Here is a 19,615-nt window from a genome sequence, read left to right on the forward strand (position 1 = left end):
CTGTGGTTTTTCATGTTACATTATTTGTAACTTCTTTTATCTTTCTTTTTTGGTTAACTGGTGAGATAAACAAACTAGACTGGCTGAATATGAGGGCAGAGGGGAGGAAAAATATGGCTAAGTAAAGAAAATGTCAGTCGGGCGGTGGTGGCGCACACCTTTAATCCCAGCACTTGGGAGGCAGAGGCAGGAGGATCTCTGTGAGTTCGAGACCAGCCTGATCTACAAGAGCTAATTCCAGGACAGGCTCCAAAGCTACAGAGAAACCCTGTCTCAGAAAAGGAAGGAAGGAAGGAAGGAAGGAAGGAAGGAAGGAAGGAAGGAAGGAAGGAAGGAAGGAAGGAAGGAAGGAAGGAAGGAAGATGCCTCACCCATGATGATACTATTTCTACCTCCTCACTAGAAAGCCCTGAAATACTAGTCGATGTCATGGGACAGCAATGTCCAGGAAAAAAACTGCTATTAGTAAAATTCTAAAATAGTAGCAATAAATTTGTTGTAAGAGATTTAAAATGTCTACAACATCTTTGCTACCCTTCCATTAGCTGGTTTTGTGTGTCTCTTCCCCTTCAGTGTGAGCTCAAGATGAGCAGTTCCAGTAACAGAATGAAGCTGCTTTGCTTTGCTTTCCTTTCCTTTTCCTTCCCCTTTTCCCTTTCTTTCCACCCTCCCTTCCTCTTAATAAATGGGAAGAAATAATATTCTAGGGAATCTGAGCATGGCTGTAGAGAGACTGTACCTTCTTGGTTGTCTTAGAATGTTTTCTCTGAGGAAAGCTATGGAAGAGTCATTAGTTAGCACATCAGGATGCTATGGAAGAGCGTTCTCCACAGCACCTAGGATTATATTTATGTGCAAGGGAGCTAGAAGTTCTCCAAGGCTAGAGGGAATCAATGAAGAAAAGTAGGACAAAATGCATCTCTTGGCTCAAATCTTTGAGAACTATGCATGAATAATGGCCTATCCATGGCCTCTGTGAGGCCATGAAGAAATTAAAAAAAAAAAATACAGAAGATCCTTAAAAGGAGAAATACATGGGGCTAGCAAAATGGCTCAACTGGAAAAATGCACTTGCCATACAAAACTGAGAACAAAAGAGTTCTATTCCTATATGCAATCACTGAAGGTTCTAATACCTACCAGGGACAGTGAAATTCTCCTAAAACGCACATGATCGTTTTCACACCCTCTGAATTTCCTGGTAGACCCTCAACAAATCTGGGTATCAAACGGCACCAGGCTAATTACCATTTCAGATGCAGGATGCAGCTGAGGTTGTGTTAATAAGAAACAGATACATCTACTGCCTAGCTGGCCAGCCATTCACAACGCTGAGGAGATTTTGTGTTATCTGATGCCACCTACTGGCCCAGTCACACCCAGCATCTCTTTGACTAGTTGTACCCATTCTCAGGTGGCCAGAACAGATTTGAAATTCACTGATGAGTGAGGTAACATAGACTCAGAAAGACAAACACAATACATATTCACTCATAAGTAGATATTAGATGTAAAGCAAAGGATAACCAGGCCATAATCCACAGCTCCAGAGAAGCTAGGTAACAAGAAGGACCCTAAGAGGAACACATGGATCACCCAGGGATGGGGAATTAGATGAGATCTCCTGGGTAAACTGGGGGCTGGGGGGGGGGGGCGGTGAAGGGAAAGTGATGGGAAATGAGAACTTGAGGGAATGAGATGGTCGAGGGGGAGATGGGTGAAGTGAGAGAGCAATGGAGAGAGATCTTGGTAAAGGGATCCACTATGGGGTTAGGGAGAAACCTGGTGTTAGGGAAATTCCCAAGAATCCAAAAAGATGACCCCAGCTAAGACTCCAAGCAATAGTGGAGAGGGTGCCTGCGCTGGCCTTCCCCTGTAATCAGATCGATGACTACCTTAATTGTCATCATAGAACCTTCATCCAGTAACTGATGGAAGCAGATGCAGAGATCCACAATCAAGCACCAGGCTGAGTTCTGGGAATCCAATCAAGGATAGGGAGGAGGGGATATATGAGCAAGGGAGATCAAGATCATGATGGAGAAATCTACAGAGACAGCTGAACCAAGCTTGTGGGTACTCACGAACTCTAGACCGACAGCTGTGGAGCCTCCGTGAGACTGAACTAGGCCCTCCATATGTGGGAGACAGTGGTGAAGCTTGGACTATCTGTGAAGCACCTGGCAGTAGAACCAGGACCAGGATCTGTCTTCCTGGTACGTGAGCTAGTTTACTGGACCCCATTCCCTATGGTGGAATGCCACACTCGGCCTTAACGCAGGGGGATGGGCTTGGCTTTGGCCAGAGTTTGTTGACTTCCTATGGAAGCCCTTACCTGTTGGAAGGAGTGGATGGGCTTTAGGCTGGGAGGAATGTGGGGGAGGGAGTGGCAGGGTAAACTGTGAATGGAATGTTAAATGAAATTAAAAAATAAATTAACAAAAAAAGAAATTCACTTATAAATGAGGCTCTCCTGATTCCTCCAATGTGGGACACACAGTCAGATTGGCAAACAGGAAGAGAGATTTATTTCACTGTGATGCTCTAGTAACTTTTCTTGAAATTATCTGCCACAAATGTACAACAAATTGGGTGTACTTCATTTTGAAAAAATAATGTCATAGTTCAACTAGGAAATGGTCTTTAGTCTTTGTGTATGCACGCACGTGCGTGTGCAATCGTGTGTGCATGCACATACAAGCTTGCATTTCCATGCAGGTGCACACACTACAGCTTATGTACAGTTCATAAACAACCTTTGGTTATCAGAGCTTGCCTTCTATATCATTTGAGAAAGGGTCTCTTGTTTGCCTCTCTATACATTATGCTAGCTGGGCCACAAGTTTCTGAGGATTCTCCTGTCTCAACCTCCCACTCTGCCAAAGGAGCACTTATATTACAGGTATGTGCTATTACATCTGGCTTTACGTGGATTATAGAGATCCAAACTCAGATCCTCATGCCTGTATAGCAAGTATATTATACACCAACCCATCTCCCAGTCCGATATTTGGATACATTTAATTATGAAAGAACAGTGCTTGGTATTTCAATACATAAACTGGCATAGAGCAATAAAAATTCTGTTTCTTGGCCGGGCGGTGGTGGCACACGCCTTTAATCCCAGCACTTGGGAGGCAGAGGCAGGCGGATCTCTGTGAGTTCGAGACCAGCCTGGTCTACAAGAGCTAGTTCCAGGACAGGCTCCAAACCCTGTCTCGAAAAAACCAAAAAACCAAAAAACCAAAAAAATTCTGTTTCTTCTCCTTCTGTTAGACAGTCTCTTACTGTGTACGCTGGGCAAATTTGGAGCTTGCTATACAGCCTACAGTAGCCTCAAATTTGTGACCGAATGCCACAAATTCAGCTTCTGTTTCATTCTGCTAGTTATTAGCATAACTATTTCAATGAAATTTTTGTTATCCAAAAGGACATAGAGAATCCCTTCCCTTTCCTCAAAAAAATAAACAATCGCATATGTGTTGGGTATTTTTATAAGTGTTTAGTGAACTGCACTTTCTCCCCAAATACAGTCTGTGTCTGGTCATCCTGCCCTAGTTAGGTCTGCAAGTAGTGAGTAAACACATGAGGCCTGGCTTCTGGAAGCCTGCAGAGCACATTTTTTTTTTAGATTTATTTATTTATTATGTATACAGCATTCTGTCTGCATGGATGTCTGCAGGTCAGAAGAGGGCATCAGACCTCATTACAGATGGTTGTGAGCCACCATGTGGTTGCTGGGAATTGAACTCAGGACCTTTGGAAGAGCAGCCAGTGCTCTTAACCTCTGAGCCATCTCTCCAGCCCCTGGAAGCCTGCAGAAACAGCTCAGCATATCCCTCAACCTGGAAACCGGCAGACTAGAGGGCTGTTTCCACAGACTTGGTGTTTTAGAAAGTCTAAGGCATAAGAGGCAGAAAAAAAAGAATGTTAGAAATGCGCTAGGAATATTCGGGTATCGGTGACTTCAAAAGCACCAGCGGGAGAGCCCACAGCCTGTGGAGGGACACACAAAGCCACCTCACGCCCTAAGAGGCCCACAGAAGGCAGGGTGTTTTCAAAAGGTTCGGGGTAAGGGAAAGTGGAATTGAGTTGACTCTTGGTAACCACTGGCACTTGGAGTTCCTCAAACGAATTAAGAAGTTCCTTCCTCTAGAGTGGACCCTGGCTCTCACCTTGTACTTTCTTCTTGCTTTCTCTCTGCTACTCAGGGATTCACAGCTCTGTGCTTCACCTCAGGAGCACTGGGGATGATGCCTTAGGTTTGTATATTTTTATCTAGCACCTGGCTCAGCCACTGAAAGACAGCTCCGTGGCTTTTTCTTCAGAACAGAAACACTCCATCCTCTTGAAGTCGCCACTCACTAGTTACGGCATCCTTTGTCCATGTCTTTATCTTTAGCTGGGAGCATTCCAGACGGCAGGACCTCCTGGAACGATGTTAATCATTTGCCTGGGATGCTACTTGCAAGTTAAGAAGTGAACCTATAAAGTATAGGTTACAGCACTCTTAATGATGACACTGTGTATCTGTGTATCTATTATAAGGAAAAATTCAAGAAAGAAAAACGGCATAACAAAACAATAGAAGGAAAAGAAAGAAAGAAGCGTTGACTGCTTAATGGCATGGTGATAGATTCATGGAACAGTCCATTCTTTCCTAGGCAGACAATACCCTGTTGTGGACTGGAGCATCCTGCCTGATAAGATCTGGTCCTATGGGACATGAGTGAGAGAGTTTCTGCCTTTCTATACCAGAAAAATTCATTCAGGAAAGACACAAACTTCCTAATACACTCGGCAGTGGATGAAACTGATACAAGCTATCAAAGGCCTATCTTCAGTCACTACCGCAGCTGTCTCAGGATGAAAGCTTCATGGTTCCTCTTCTCCCCACTGCTGAAAGAACCTTAGTTACAAAATGAACTCACGCTGTACTGTACTCGGTACTGGAGTACACTCAAATCAACAATCTCTTTTCTTTCCTTCCGTCATGTTTACCAATGTTGGAAAGCAAAGGAAAAGAAAGGCTACCTTTCTATCTCTCCCCTCCATATCCAGGTCACTTGCGATCATGATTTCCAAATGCCTAGCCCATCAGACAACATTTAAAAAAACTCCAGCAAAAAAATAAAAAAGAAAGAAAGAAACAAACAAACAAACAAACAAACAAAGAAACAAACAAAGAAACAAAGAAACAAACAAAGAAACAAAGAAAGAGTGAGGAGAGAGAGAGAGAGAGAGAGAGAGAGAGAGAGAGAGAGAGAGAGAGAGAAGGCCAGATACTTGCCATTCCTTTATCCCAGGATAAAAGGGAAAGAAAAGAATAGAAAAGAAAAAAAAAGAAAAGAGAAAAAGACTCCAGCACAACCTCCCGGCTTCATTTCAACAGAACCATAATGTTGGCCAAGAAACAAAAGACATTCAAATGTGCAGTGATTAATGTAACCATTAAAATAGCCCTAAGGATAAACAGAGTTGATGAGTCTTATCTATAACAACAAAGATGCAAAATTGGGTCTGGTGACTCACACCTGTAATCCTAGGCCTCAGGTAGTGGAGGTTGAAAAACCACAAGTTTGAGGCCAGTCTGTTCTACACAGCAAGACTCTTTTTCTTTTTCTGTTTTTTTTAAGGTAGCCACAGAACCAGTATGTCGGAATGACAGCTGAGGATGAATGTGTAGTGGGTCCTCCAAGGTTATAGGTAAGGAATCTTCGGGGAACTGAAATTCCCCCACCCAGGAGTTCTATAAAGACATCTTATCTAGCTCAGGTATTTGAGAGAGTCAGCAGAGATAAAAGGAGACCAGATGTTTGAAAAACCGGCTTTAAAGGCCCAGATCAAAACACACTGGAAATACCCTGGGGATCTCAGTGACTACAAAAGTGCCTCAAAGGGACAAATTCCAAAGAAGGCACAGCTGAGCAGGATGTTTCTGGAAGGCCTAGGGTGGAGGGACAATGAAACTGATGTGGCCTTTGGAAATTGTATATACTTAAGAAATAAAAAGTACCTTTATACAAGCATACAGTGGATCCTGGCTCTCTTGCTTGTCTTGAAGAAAAAAACATCTCCTTAGAGCTTTCAATTATGCTTACCATGCCCTGATAAAATGTTAGAATAAATTTGATAAAATTTGAGAATTTATAAGATTCTTCTCATAGAAAAATGATCCAGATGTAGAGATTAGATATAGACAAGACGTCTAACAGGTAGAAAAGGCAAGCCAAGAGACTTTGCATCACTGTGTGGCAAAGAGATGTTGAACCTTGGCCATTAATAATTTCATTATAAAATAAAACAAATGACTTCCTTGAAGTTTACAACCTGGTCTGTTGAATACAAAGAACAGGCCTACGATTTGTAGTGGCATACATCGGTCATGGCTGCACCTGAGACTCTTAAGGGAGGGGTACTGTAAACTTAAGGGCATAAAGCAAGACCCTTTCTGAAGGGGAAACCAGCCAACTGCTGGAGGATGAAAGTGAACAGTTAAATGCTATGCTGAGTAAATAACAGTTCTCAATTGGGTCTGGTGGCACAGATGTGCGACCTCGACACTTTTAAGTAGGAAGATGTAATGAGCATGGAAGCAGATTCCTCTGAATGAATAAAAACGGGGAATCTGTAGTATAGACAGAGCAGGAAATTTATAGAATAAGAATGAATGTAATTTGGTGTAATGTAAAAGCATTTCTTCTTGTGTGTGGTATGGAAAATTACTAAGGTGAAATATTAAGAGAACATTTGCCCGCTTGAAGGCTGCCACATCCATCTGGCCCTGCCAGATGTGGGGGCTGCACCCAGCAACCGTGGTAACGAAATAATCTTGCCACACAAGAGGGACCCCCACCCTTCTGTGGCCAGTTGATACTGATAACCTAGGACATCTGGTTATCGGAAGGATCAAACGAGGGGCAATTTCGAACTGACTTAAAAGAGGTGGCTGAAGCAGGACGGTTATCTCACTTCTCACAATGGCTCTGGCACCAGGCCTCCGTGGAGAGATCCTCCTAGCCTGCCTCCCGAAAAGCAGCAATATTAAATGCCTTGCCTAAACATTTAACGCTCTGTCTCCCGAGTACACAGCTTCGCTACCCAGCCCCCAGCACGGACAAGAGCCCAGCCTGAAGAAATTCAAAAAACCCTTTTTAAGCCAGGGAATACCAGGTCGTATGATGCTATTTCATGTGTGTATGAGAGATTAAGAGAAAAGCATAGATGTGTTAATACATATGTTTAGTGTTTGAAATGTTAAGAGATATTTTATGGATAATTGATAAGATTAGGAAATATTAATAGATAAGTAATGGATAAGTTGTATTAAGGTTAAGAAGTGTTTTATGAATAAGTGATAAGTTAGATTAAGGTTATGAATTGGTTTTATGTATTAGGTTTAGTAGGGTTAATAACTGTGATATTGAAGTGCCTGTGTGTTGCCCATTATCAATCCCCCATGCCTATAGAGATTGTAAACCCCATTGATGCATTGGATATTGAAGTTGCTAGTAAAGAATCACCATAAAAACAATTCTCTTGCTTGGTCTGGTTACTCATCACTCTCTGGGGAGAAGGGCACAGAGTCCTCATAGATATTACTCGAAAAGAACCTGGAGCTGAAGTCCCCCAGCTCATAACAGAAGACTAGGAGCTCAAGGTCACCCTCTGGTTGTACACACTGAGTTTGGAGCCAAACGGGGATACCTAAGGCTCAGTCTCAAAAAGAAGAAAAAAAATCAATTCAGTAACATTTTCCCCAAAGGAATCTGTTAATTTATACCCTTAACAACACCTTCCATAGTTGGAGAAGTATAAAGCAATACCTCACATGGATGGTCACTCTACATCCATAAATGCTGAGTAGCTATGAGGAAATTGCCACTTGTTTTATCACACATCAGCTCAATAAGGATGGATGGTCCTTTTCTTTGGAAAAGCACCAAGCCACAGAATACCCTCCGTATCCTTAAATTAAATGAATCCCAAGACCTAGCTGAGGGTGTGGTTCAGGAGTAGAGTACTTGCCTGGCATTCAGAAGGCCCCGAGTTCCATCCACAGCAAAGAAAATAATAGTAACAACAATAAATGAACAATAGTGTTATGTTTAGAAACTGAAACTTTAGAACATGCTCAAGAAATACCCGTATGCTCTGTTTTTGTTATTTGAGGCTTTTGTGGTTGTTGTTTGTTTCTGTCATTTCACGACAGCTACAGACAAGCAACCCTAACGCCGAGGGACAAGGCAATACAGTTGTTTTCCAGGGTGGAGGCCAGATACTTGCCATCCCTTTATCCCGGTCATGGTAACAGCTATTCCGTCAGAAAAATACTGGCAGTCTCAAAGTCAAAAGAACCGGAGTTATTTATTTTGGTTTAGTTAGTTTTTCAGACAGTGCTTCCTTATATACTTACTCTAGGCTAGCCTGGAACTTACTGCCTCAGCCTTCTCAGTACTGTGCTGTAGGAAATCCTACAGCCAGCAGCCTTTAAGTCACCCGCCCACTAGGGCGTGGGCTCTTATACTATGTGTCTGGCCTCTTTTCTGGCTGCGGGATTCAGTTGCTGTTCTCTGTTCCAGCAGAGGATTGTGATCTGTGAGTTTACCCTTAAATAAATAACCATATATTATTCTCAATTCTGAGCTAGTGTGGGATTTCTTTTAAGCATCCTTCTTCAGTACTGGAATTATAATCATGTGCCACCCTCCCTAGCATAACCCTGGTTATTTAGTTAGACATTTCATAATTCCATTAATAAAAGCACTAGCAATACAACTTTATTAAATTAAAAAGGCTTTGGATTTAACTACCATCAGCAGGCTATAAATCTACTTCCTTGGCTCCTATTCTAAACGATTTTTGTGAGGGTTGGGTTATAGCAAATATTGGAGAGGGAAAGAGGGAGACACACAATGTGGTTCTCATACCATGAACATTTTCCTTGCATAAATGAAGTAGACCGTGAGAAAAGAAAGGCAACAAAATGCAAATACAACAACTTTTAGAAAACACCCGTTCTACATGGTAAGGTGTGTTTGCTTCTTTCCCCAAAGATGACCAAGGAATATTAGTAGCAGCAAACTTTATGGGACATGTGTAAGAGTAACATTTATTCGGTCTCTGTGACCTACTGGGCAGTCATCTGCTCATGGCTCTGTCCGTATCACCTCTCTCTACCCCTTGTAAGAAACCAAAAGTGCATTTTCCTAGACCATGCTGTCAGCCCAGAGGAACAGGGCATCCCCCAATCATCATTGTGACTAAAATCAAGGGCAGGGCAGAGAACTCTGACAAGTAACAAGGGTGAGTGGCCTGTTGGACATAACTAAAACATGGGCCTCTCACCGAGGGAAGTCGATTGAGAGGTTGGCAGGATGTTTAAGGAATCTTAAAAGAAATCCCACACTAGCTCAGAAATGAGAAATAGATGGTTATTTATTTAGTGGTAAACTCACAAATCAGAATCCTCTGCTTGAATGAAGAACAGAAACCGAATTCAGAAACCAGAAAAAGCAGCCGGAAAAGAGGCCAGACACAAGCTCTACATCAGCATATATAGTATAAGAGATCATGCCCCAGTGGGCGGGTAACTACTAGCTGTAAGACTTCCCACAGCACCTCCTCCTTTCTGTTTAAATAAGAGAGTTCTAAGCCTAATAAAATATTATATACAATAAAAACAAATATATTCAAAAATTATCCTATCCTAACTAGTTTAAGTCTTGCATAATAAATAACCTGGCCAAGTAATGAGGGGAAAGTAACCACAACTATCTAGTCTTCAACCCCAACTGAAGATCCGAGAAGGGAAATAATACTTGGGTAAGCAGAAAGGGCAATCAAGCAACTTCCAAAATGTGCAACAAATGACAGAGACAACTGGCTACCTGGACAATCACCCAAAGTCTCATTTGTAACACTGAAGCAAACCAACTTTGGCTAAGGCCTAGAATAATCATCTCATCGGCATATTTCACTTTTCGATTCAACTGCACATAGAGGAATCTTCCCAATGTGAAGTCCTTCATGTTAGGGAAACCTTACCACTGGTACCCCTTTTGAAAAGAATACAATTGCTGGAGTGACTCTATGAAACAGCACTTGGCTAGCACCACAAACAAAAACATTAACTGCATTGTTAATGCTACCGCTTACATCTTACCTCCTTGGGTCTCAAAATGAACATCATCTGTAGCACCTAAGGCTAGTTATACAATTTCCAGTTCCTCTGAGCTGAGTGTCATGGCATATATCTATTATCCTGAACTTGAAAAGCTGAGGTAGAAAAATTAAAAATCTCATGTTTGAGGGCCTGGGCCTCCTGAAAGCTTGTCTCAAAAAAGAAAAGAAAAAGGAAAAAAGAAAAAAAGAAAAGAAAAATTGCCAGTTCCTTTAGAAACTTGAAATAAACAAAATTAACAGTTTCTCTTAATGTGTTTCTTAATATAGTAAATATGTGTCTCTTAATATAATTTTAGAAAACCATCAGTGAGTCTGGGATGTAACTCAATAAGTAAACCACTTGCCTAGCATCAGCAAGGCCCTGCCTGGGTTCAGTCCCCAATACCAGAAGAAAACAAAAGGCAAAGTACAATGATAATTGTATTCAGGAAAATGTCATAATAAGATCCATTATTTTGTATAACTAAAAAAATTAACAAAAATAGCAAAAGTAATGAGAACTAAAAGCCATCAATGTTTGCGAAGTACTGTTTTGTTTTGTTTTGTTTTATTCACTAGAAAACATACTCTATACTTCTACCAAACAACTTTATAAACATCATTTGATGCCTAAGTTACAATATGGACACAGCCTTCATAAAGATCAAGTTCCTTATTTTTACAATGAATAAAGAATGAAAAACAAAGTCTTAACTTTGACCTAGAAAATGGAATGTCTCACAGGAATTCATCTGATTAAACTACTTAAGCTACATACAAGTCCAAACTCAAGATAAAACACTTATGAACTATTTGGTTTTGCTTCTTTTTGTGACCTTAATAAAGAAAATACGGAAGGAAGTGCAAAGAAATCAGGGCACAAACTTCAACATCTCTGCTTCGACAAGAAGCATAGAAACATGCCTCCGTATGCTCACAAATAGAAATAATGCCATCAGCCATGAGCAAACAGCAGCAAGCAACACTAAAGCATGAACTTCACTTGACACTCCCAGAAACCTTCTTTGGACACCCCCCCCACACACACACACCAAGAATCCATTTCTGGGAGAATTCTGCAAGGAAAGGTTCTCTAGAATGTAGAAAGGGGAAGAGGGGGAAAGAGGGAAGAAGGAGACAAAGGACACAACCAGCTGCTGTCTTGAAACTACCACTCCTGCCAGAGCACAGTAGTTACTCACAGAAATAGCTGTGCTAATAATCACCACTGGGGCCTCTGGCCATCCACTCAAGGTTAGTTCCACGAGGAGAGCACTACAGGGTACCAGTCTGAAGCTGAAGGTCAGGAAACTCTACAGCACCTGAGAAAGTCTGCATGTTGCACGGAACTTGCTCCCAGCAAGCAACACCCCTGTCCGGCATCTGAATCCTGATTTCTACAAAACGTGCAACCATCTAATACAGGCTGCCTAACCGTTGCAGCCTCCAGCAAAAGAAAAGCCTCTGCTTTGGTGTTAATCTGCTCCTGAATGTCAGCTTAGCAGATATCATTAGATTCACAAGACGGTTTGTGATGACCAGCAAAGAGACAAAAACATGAGTCAACCCCATCCTGGTTTGTTCCCAACAAAACGGCTTGCAGTCTAGGAGATTATCACCAGAAACTGCCAGAATGAGATTAAGAATAAAGTGCCAAGCATATTTCACTGTAAAAAAAAATTAATACTATAACATAAATTTGGGAAGAGACTGAAAATATATTCAAAGTGTAATATTGACAATAAATCTTCCCTGGGGTTCACAGGTCTATTCTGATTTATTTCGGCATTACTGGAGACTGAACCCAGGACTTCACATAGGCTAGACAAGCGCTACCTACTTAGTACTTCTTTGTGTTTATTATTTTGAGACAGTGGGTTAATAAACTACCCAAGCTGAAATCACTCTCACTCTACTGCACAGGCTGAACTCTCTAGATCTTTGTGCCTCTGCATCTCTAAGCGTTTTCCTTCAACTGAGTGGCCGAATCGATACAGCCACTGGACGAAGCTGGACAAAACAGTCGGTAGCCTTCTATGAAAATCCTAGAGCCCAGACTCATGCCAGCGTACATGGAGAAAACAGAGCAGGTGACAACTATATAGAGACAATTAAATACATATTGAAAGACTACATAACATTGCAAAGGGACACACTGAAACACCAAACACCTTGGAAATGAAAGAACAAAGGCATACTGGACCCAACCTGTCACAGCCCCACAGATCTGGCTCCTATGGTCTCCAATCTACTGCTCATGAGCTCGAAAGCCACCTGGACATCATGAAGGACAATGTGTTACCGCTGAAGATAATCAGATAGCACCGTGTCCCTTCAGGCATCACTGTCCAGACACCGCCTCTCAAAGAGGACAGGATTACTGGATCCTTGTGAAAGGAGACGCCACTGCTTTGTGAAACTGGCCTATTGAAATCTCACCCCAGTTGGTTGGTCCCACACACTAAGATAAAAGGAGCGAGCACAGGAAATAAAAGCAGGCACCAGCTGTCATGAAGACGAGGGGAGTCTATGCAAGGACTACTATTCAAATGTTAACAGTCGCAGTATGAGGTAGTCAGGTGTAGTAAGGCAAAGGATGGATGACGTTGTCTATTACTTGATCGACATCTTAAGCAGGGCAACATCAATTTATGTGTTCGCAGCTTAGGCTATGAGTCACTTTCAGAGTGACTTTTTGTGAGCTACTCTTCCTTGGGTTCTCAGAATCAAATCGGGGCCTTTGGTACCGAACACATGCTTTACCATGGAGCTGAACCCCAGGACTTGGAGCTTAATATAAAATAGGAGTAAATGCTAACTAATCCACAATGACAGAAAGCAGAGTAAGTGAGTGGTTGCCTGGAGCATGGAGAAAAAAGTGAGTGAGGAAATTTAAACTTTGAGAAGAATGTATGATAGAGTTTTAAGAACAACTGGTGCATTTGAAATAAAGACTTGTTACTCTGGAGTATTAAAAGGCTTTACTAAGTACATCTTTAAGATTAACAGTAATTACTCACCACACTCTGAGAAACAGGCATAAGTTCTAATATTAACTAATTTACCACCTTGGGAAACTTCCTTCGCATCTTTAAATAGCATCACGTCCAACTTGAACAATATCTCTAGTACCTACAATTTATATAAAATTATTTCCCAAAAATTAAAACACTATATTATTAAAAGGATACTTTAAGCCAGGTAGTGTGCCAAGTAGTGATGGTGCACACCTACAGCGCTCAGGAAGCAGAGACGGGTGACGGATCTCTGTGAGTTCTAGGTCAACCAAGTCGGTTACACAGAGAAACAAACAAACAAAACAAATCTCAAAAATCCCACAAAATTACGTTGGAATAATAAATTCCTGAATAACCTATTTACTTTAAAATCTTGCTACTTAAACGATTCAATTTTATCTAAAGCAGGGAATTGTCTACACTCCTCATTTAAAGAAAACTGCAGAATACAAAACAGGAGGAGTTCTCCATAATGGCTTACACCAGTGCCTTCATGACAAAAGATTAATTCCCCTTATGCTAATCTTTCATGTATCTTTTACCAGCCAGTATGCTCTACGGTCTCCTCTTCTCTTTGCTTCCTATGTGGCAATGATGTATTTTAAACAGGTTTTATTCCTTGTATTGATATCCTTAGATATGTGAATCTAGTTTAAAAAACAAATTATATCAAGCACACTAAGAAATATATGTAGTAATGTCCACTTTACCTCATAACTACAGAAACACAAAGCAAACAAAACTATTTTTATCCCACCAAACCCATGGACAGAAAAACACACACACACACACTCACAACAAAAAAATAAACAAACAGAAAGACATCTACACTAGATTTGACACCAAAAATAAGTGGACCGATAAATCTGTTCCATATTTCTATACATATCTTCTGACTCAAAGTCAGGCTTGGTGTGGTGGTGCACACATGCCTTTAATCCCAGCGCACTGAGGCAGGGGTAGGTGGATCTCTTTGAATTCTAGTTCATCCAGGTCTATACCAGAAATCCACGGCCAGCCAGGGCAACAGAGAGAGAAAATGTCTCAAGGAAAAATAAACAATAACAAAACGTCTGCTCAGGAATCAGATGGTCAGAGTTGTCACAGGGATTTGAGATTTGTATCTTCCTTATTCAAAGATCAGATCAGTCAAAGAGTGATTCTAACCCCCTTGGAACCACAGAGGGAGGTTTAGAAGGCAGTGGCAACTCTCAGGGGCCATGCATGACTCCTAGTCTGACCTTTAGAATCCACATCCTCATGACCATCACCTGACTAAGAATAACAGCATCTTATGACAACAAAGGACTTCTGTACTGACTAGTTATATGTCAACTTGAAACAAACTAGAGTTATCTGAAGAGGGGTACCTCAACTGAGAAAATATCTCCATAAATCCTGGCTGTAAGGCATTTTCTTAATTAGTGACTGATGGGGGAGGGGCCAGTCCACTGTGGGTGGTTTCATCTCTGGACTATCGATCCTAGGCGCTGTATGAAAGCAGACTGAACAAGCCAAAAAGCACATCTCTCCAAGGCCTCTGCATCAGCTCCTGCACCGTTTGAAATCCTGTCCTGACATCCTTCAGACAATGAACAGTGATATGGAAGTATAAAGTGAATAAACAGTCTCCCCAAGTTGCTTTGGCCATGGTGTTTTATCACAGTAAAAGCAATCATAACTAAGAAAGCTTCCTTCTGAGGGGTCATGAGGCAATCAAGGAATTATACATTGATGATACCTCATTTCAACTTCCTCAAACAGATCAGAAACTCTCATTCTGAGATCGTATCTTCTGAGCCATAAGGACTAATTAAAAAGGTATTTAGGTCTCACTCTGAGATCGCATCTTATGAGCTATAAGGACTTTAGAAAGGTGTTTAGGACCAGAAGTGCGGCAATTCAGTGGTAGAGAACTAGCTTAGCACAGAGCAGGGTCTGGGTTTGAGCCCGAGCACATTCGCAACATAAACAAAAGGTATTCAAAAGCGTATCTCACGTAGAAATGAGAGTTGATAAATAATATACAAAGAACAGTTTTATTTCCTTGTTTCTTTTTTTTAGGCCCTAATTATACATAATTATATGTTCAAGGCCTTATCAGCCTTGAACTCACAGCAATGCATCTGCTCCTGCTTCTTATATACTGGGCCTGAAAGCATGCACAACCACACCCAGCTTGACTCTTTTTTTTTTTTTTCTTTTTTTCTTTTTTTCAAGACAGGGTTTCTCCGTAGCTTGTGGTTCCTGTCCTGGAACTAGCTCTTGTAGACCAGGCTGGCCTCGAACTCCCAGAGATCCACCTGCCTCTGCCTCCCGAGTGCTGGGATTAAAGGCGTGCGCCACCACCGCCCGGCTTGACTCTTTAATTAAATCAATGACTTCATTGATTCCATCAAAAAAAGACATGTAGCCAGGCTCAGAGGTGCATATCTGTATCTCTGAAAACAATCTTTCTCGTGATACCTGGGAGTACTGTTTGCTTTATTATTTATTTATGGTGCACACAGCATTCTGTCTGCATGTCTGCCTGCAGGCCAGAAAACGGCGCCCGATGGGAATTGAACTCGGCACCTCCGAAAGGGCAGCCAGTGCTTTTAACCACAGAGCCGTCTCTCCAGCCAGGGAGTACTGTTTTTATCCTATACATAAATGCATCATCGTCCTAATTTTCTTAAAATTATCTAACCTCCTACCCTTAATCTAATTTTTTTTTTGAGACAGGGTTTCTCTGTAGCTTTGAAGCCTGTCCTGGAACTAGCTCTTGTAGACCAGTCTGGCCTCAAACTCACAGAGATCCGGCTGTCTCTATATCCAGAGTGCTGAGATTAAAGGTGTGTGCCACCACCACCTGGCCCCTTAATCTCATTTATAGGAAGAGGCCTTTTGCTCCCAAGTATCTGCATCTGTCTCTGTCTTTCATGCATAAGAATGAAAACAAGCAGCCCACCACCTTCTATGAATAAGCAGCATGTCCCCTCATTGGGAGCAGAATGTCCCCTATAGGTCTATGTTCTGAAGGCAGTGGCGCCTTTAGGAGGTGGGGTCTGGCTATTAGAAAGTGCTGAGGACAACAAACCTTTGACAGTTTTAGCTCAGCAGTAGTTCTGCTTCATCTCTTCTGCTTCTTAGTCAGCAAAAATGCGAAGGGAGAATCTGCAAAACACTTCTAACACTATAAAGCCCCTTCCTTCTCTACTGGGATGTGCACAAATCTCTTGAGACCATGAGTCAAAATGAAATCTTTCCTCCTTTAGGCTGCTACTGTCAGGGATTTTTTTTCACGGCAACTTAAAAGTTTAGGCCACTTAATATTTAAAGCGTGTGAGAGAATGTGCCTAGATTATATACAAATATAACGGTGTTTTCTATAACGGCCACGTGCAGATTTTGGTGTCCAAAATGGGGATTCTGAAACAGTCTCCAGAAGCTAGTGCGGAATAACTCTAATTTTAACTTCACATGCATGTTGAGATCTCTTCACATATGAGAAAAGGCATCTAGGCTTGGCATTTTACCATTGTACTCCTTGTTTGGTGAGCAAAAAAGAGGCACACGTCTCACCTTTTGACCACAAGCTTCAGGGTCTTATGGGAGCCTTTTACCAGGCAGATGGCTTCTTGTCTGAACCCTGAGAGATTCACGTCATTGATAGCCACGATCTCATCTCCAGCTAGTAGCTTGTCTGCGGCTGCGGCTTTGCTCCCTTCTTCAATCTGTAACACAGAAAGGGGTCCGTGAACATCCCTAGGCAAGTTCCTCCAAGGTGGCTGGGAATATAACATATACAGGGTTCAAGCAGGTGAGTTTTAGGATTAGTTAGAAGTAAAAGGACCCAGGAAGCCTGGAGCGAACAGGCCCTAGAAGCTGACTTCATTTCCACTGAAGGACCAATAAAACAAGGCTTCTTATTCAGCATCCCTCATCCTGGTCAGTGCCCCAGGACACCGAAGAGGGAATGGAAAGACTCAGAAACCCAGAACACCAAACACAAAGGAACCAAAATCAGATTCATACTGTGGAATTCCCTTATGGGAACAATATTTTGGATCATTCTTACTCTTTGCTAATTATTTCTCATACATTAATCCTGTACCTTGTATTTTTGAAATGCAATTCAAATTCCACACATGCACTTGTCACAAAAGCCACGCATTCATTCAGGCAGTGTTTGGTTCATTCAGAGTTGCATACTGTCCATCAATTTCAGAACGTTTTCTTGACCAAGAGAAACACCTGCTCATTAAGCAGAACGGCCCCAAAATCCTAATTGCCTTCTTTCCTTTCTTCCTTTCTTTCTTTTAGCATGAGAGAATGAACCGAGCCCCACTGAGCGATGTCCTCAGTACTATCCATTCATCACTCATTCTTTTACTGAGAAAGGATCTCCCGATGTAGCCCAGGGTAGTCTTAGATTGACTTGAACTTAGGATCCCTTTGTGTTTTATTCCAGAGGAGCTGGGATTTCAGGCCTGCATGGCCACCACCACATCCAAACTCTAGGTCTACAGATTTCCCTGCTTTGAGAAGTTCGCATAAATGGAGTCATACAATGTATACGACCTTTTAATGTTTAGCTTCTGTAATTTTGCATAAGACTTTCAGTATGCATCTGTGTTATAGCATGTCATTACTCCATTAAACATGATGGCTAAATAAAATCCACGGCATAAACAAAACACATTTTTTTTCATAGATTTACCAGCTGATAGTCATTTGTTTCTACTTTAGTGGTTATGAATAATGTGTCTATAAATATTGATATACAAGGTTTTATATAGGTATATTTTCATTTCTGTTGGGTATACCTACAAGAAGAAATTATGGGTCCTATGGTAACTATATTTAACAGTTTTAAGGAACTATCAGTTCTTTCCTAAAACAACCACAGCATTCCATTCCTCAACATAACATTCCATTTCTCATAAACATTCTGCATATCTTTACTACGGCCCTAATCAGATTACGTCATGCTATGGTTATTAAGAGCTTCATTAATCGGTGCTAAGAATATCCCCCACTGAGGTGGTGTGGGCTCACCAGTGGAGCACTTGCCTGGCATGGGCAAAGGTTCCCTCCTCAGCACAGGGAAAAGAAGAAACACATACACGAAGCTTGACTAACAGAAGCTTGACTAACACATCACCTTTTAAAGCTCCTACCTTACAAACAAAACAGAGATTGCTGAATCCGTAGCCAGTTATCTGATCTATAACTTATAGCACTTAGTAGTGACTAAACACCAGTGAGGCCAGCAGCTAACTATAGAGCCATACACATCCTGATCTTCTGCACAAGTGGTTGGCTAGCCAATAGTCATTGGCCAAATAAAATCCAGCCAGGGGACTTTATTGTCCTTGTTACTTATTAATAAAACTTACCAGAACACAAATACACTTTTAGATAGTGCCACGAAGCACCACTGGCTTTTAGGTCCACAAAGCCAAATACATTTCTACTTTGTCTATGACACCCTGCTCCCTGAAAACTCTTACAAAGAAACAAGAAGCTGCAAAGAATCCGTGTTCTTTACACCACCAAACAAATGATTGGTGGCACTCACTGCACAATCTGTTAGCTGACTTGTTTGGTTTGGAACAACTAAGGCTCATCTCAAACTCGTGATCACACTTCTGTCTCATATTTTGTGGTGGTGCACACACTTTATAACAGTACTCAAGAGACTGAAACAAGAGATTGCTGGAGTGGTATATTATTTGTGTTTTGATAAGTAAATCTTGTCTGAAGACCAGAGCAAAGCTAAAGGAACTAGAAGTCAGGCAAGGGTGACACACACCTTTAATCCCAAGATTTGGGAGACAGAGTCAGATGGATCTCTGTGACTTCAAGGCTACCCTGAGCTACATAAAATCAATGAAGAAAAAATCCAGGTGGTGGTGGCTCACGACTTTAATTCCAGTCCAGGAGAGTCACACACCATTAACCCTAGCACTAGAGGGATATAAAATGGAAGAACAGAGAGAGGCTTAGGGGGCTTAGTTTGCCCGGACTTGGTAGAGGTAAGACTTCTCTGGTGGCTTGGCTGCTTTGCTTACCTAGTTTTTAGATTGAACCCCAATTTGTCTCTGGGGTTTTTATTATTCATGCTACAGATTGCTACAAGTTTTAGGCCAGCTTGAGCTATAAAATGAGACCTTGAATCTAAATAATTAAATAAATAAATGCATGTACACATTTTACTAAAATCTCTACCAAGTCCCCAGGAGAACTGAAGTTTTATGCTAAAAAGGCAATTATCCATAACTAGTACTCCCAGCTTGTCCTAAAGGAGCAAGCCTGTAATTCCAGCTACTCGGGAGGCTGAAGCAATAACTTAGCAGCCTTTGCTCGGAAACAAAAAACAAAAACTGGGCTGGAAGATAGTTCAGCAGACAAGGGTGCTTGTTGTCAAGCCTGATGTACAGATTTTGATC

The 19,615-nt window shown here is 41.6% G+C and overlaps 1 protein-coding gene across 1 annotated transcript in view; it reads right to left on the bottom strand.

Annotated features, from left to right (window-relative positions):
- Shroom2 (shroom family member 2) overlaps positions 1–19,615 on the bottom strand; it is a 119,778-nt gene that overhangs the window by 48,016 nt on the left and 52,147 nt on the right. Inside the window, exon 2 of the mRNA XM_057759749.1 lies at positions 16,746–16,897. Within this exon, the coding sequence (XP_057615732.1) occupies positions 16,746–16,897 (152 nt within the window). The remainder of the gene's footprint in view (positions 1–16,745; positions 16,898–19,615) is intronic.

This window comes from Chionomys nivalis, chromosome X (assembly GCF_950005125.1).
Source record: "Chionomys nivalis chromosome X, mChiNiv1.1, whole genome shotgun sequence".
Taxonomy (NCBI): Eukaryota; Metazoa; Chordata; class Mammalia; order Rodentia; family Cricetidae; genus Chionomys; species Chionomys nivalis.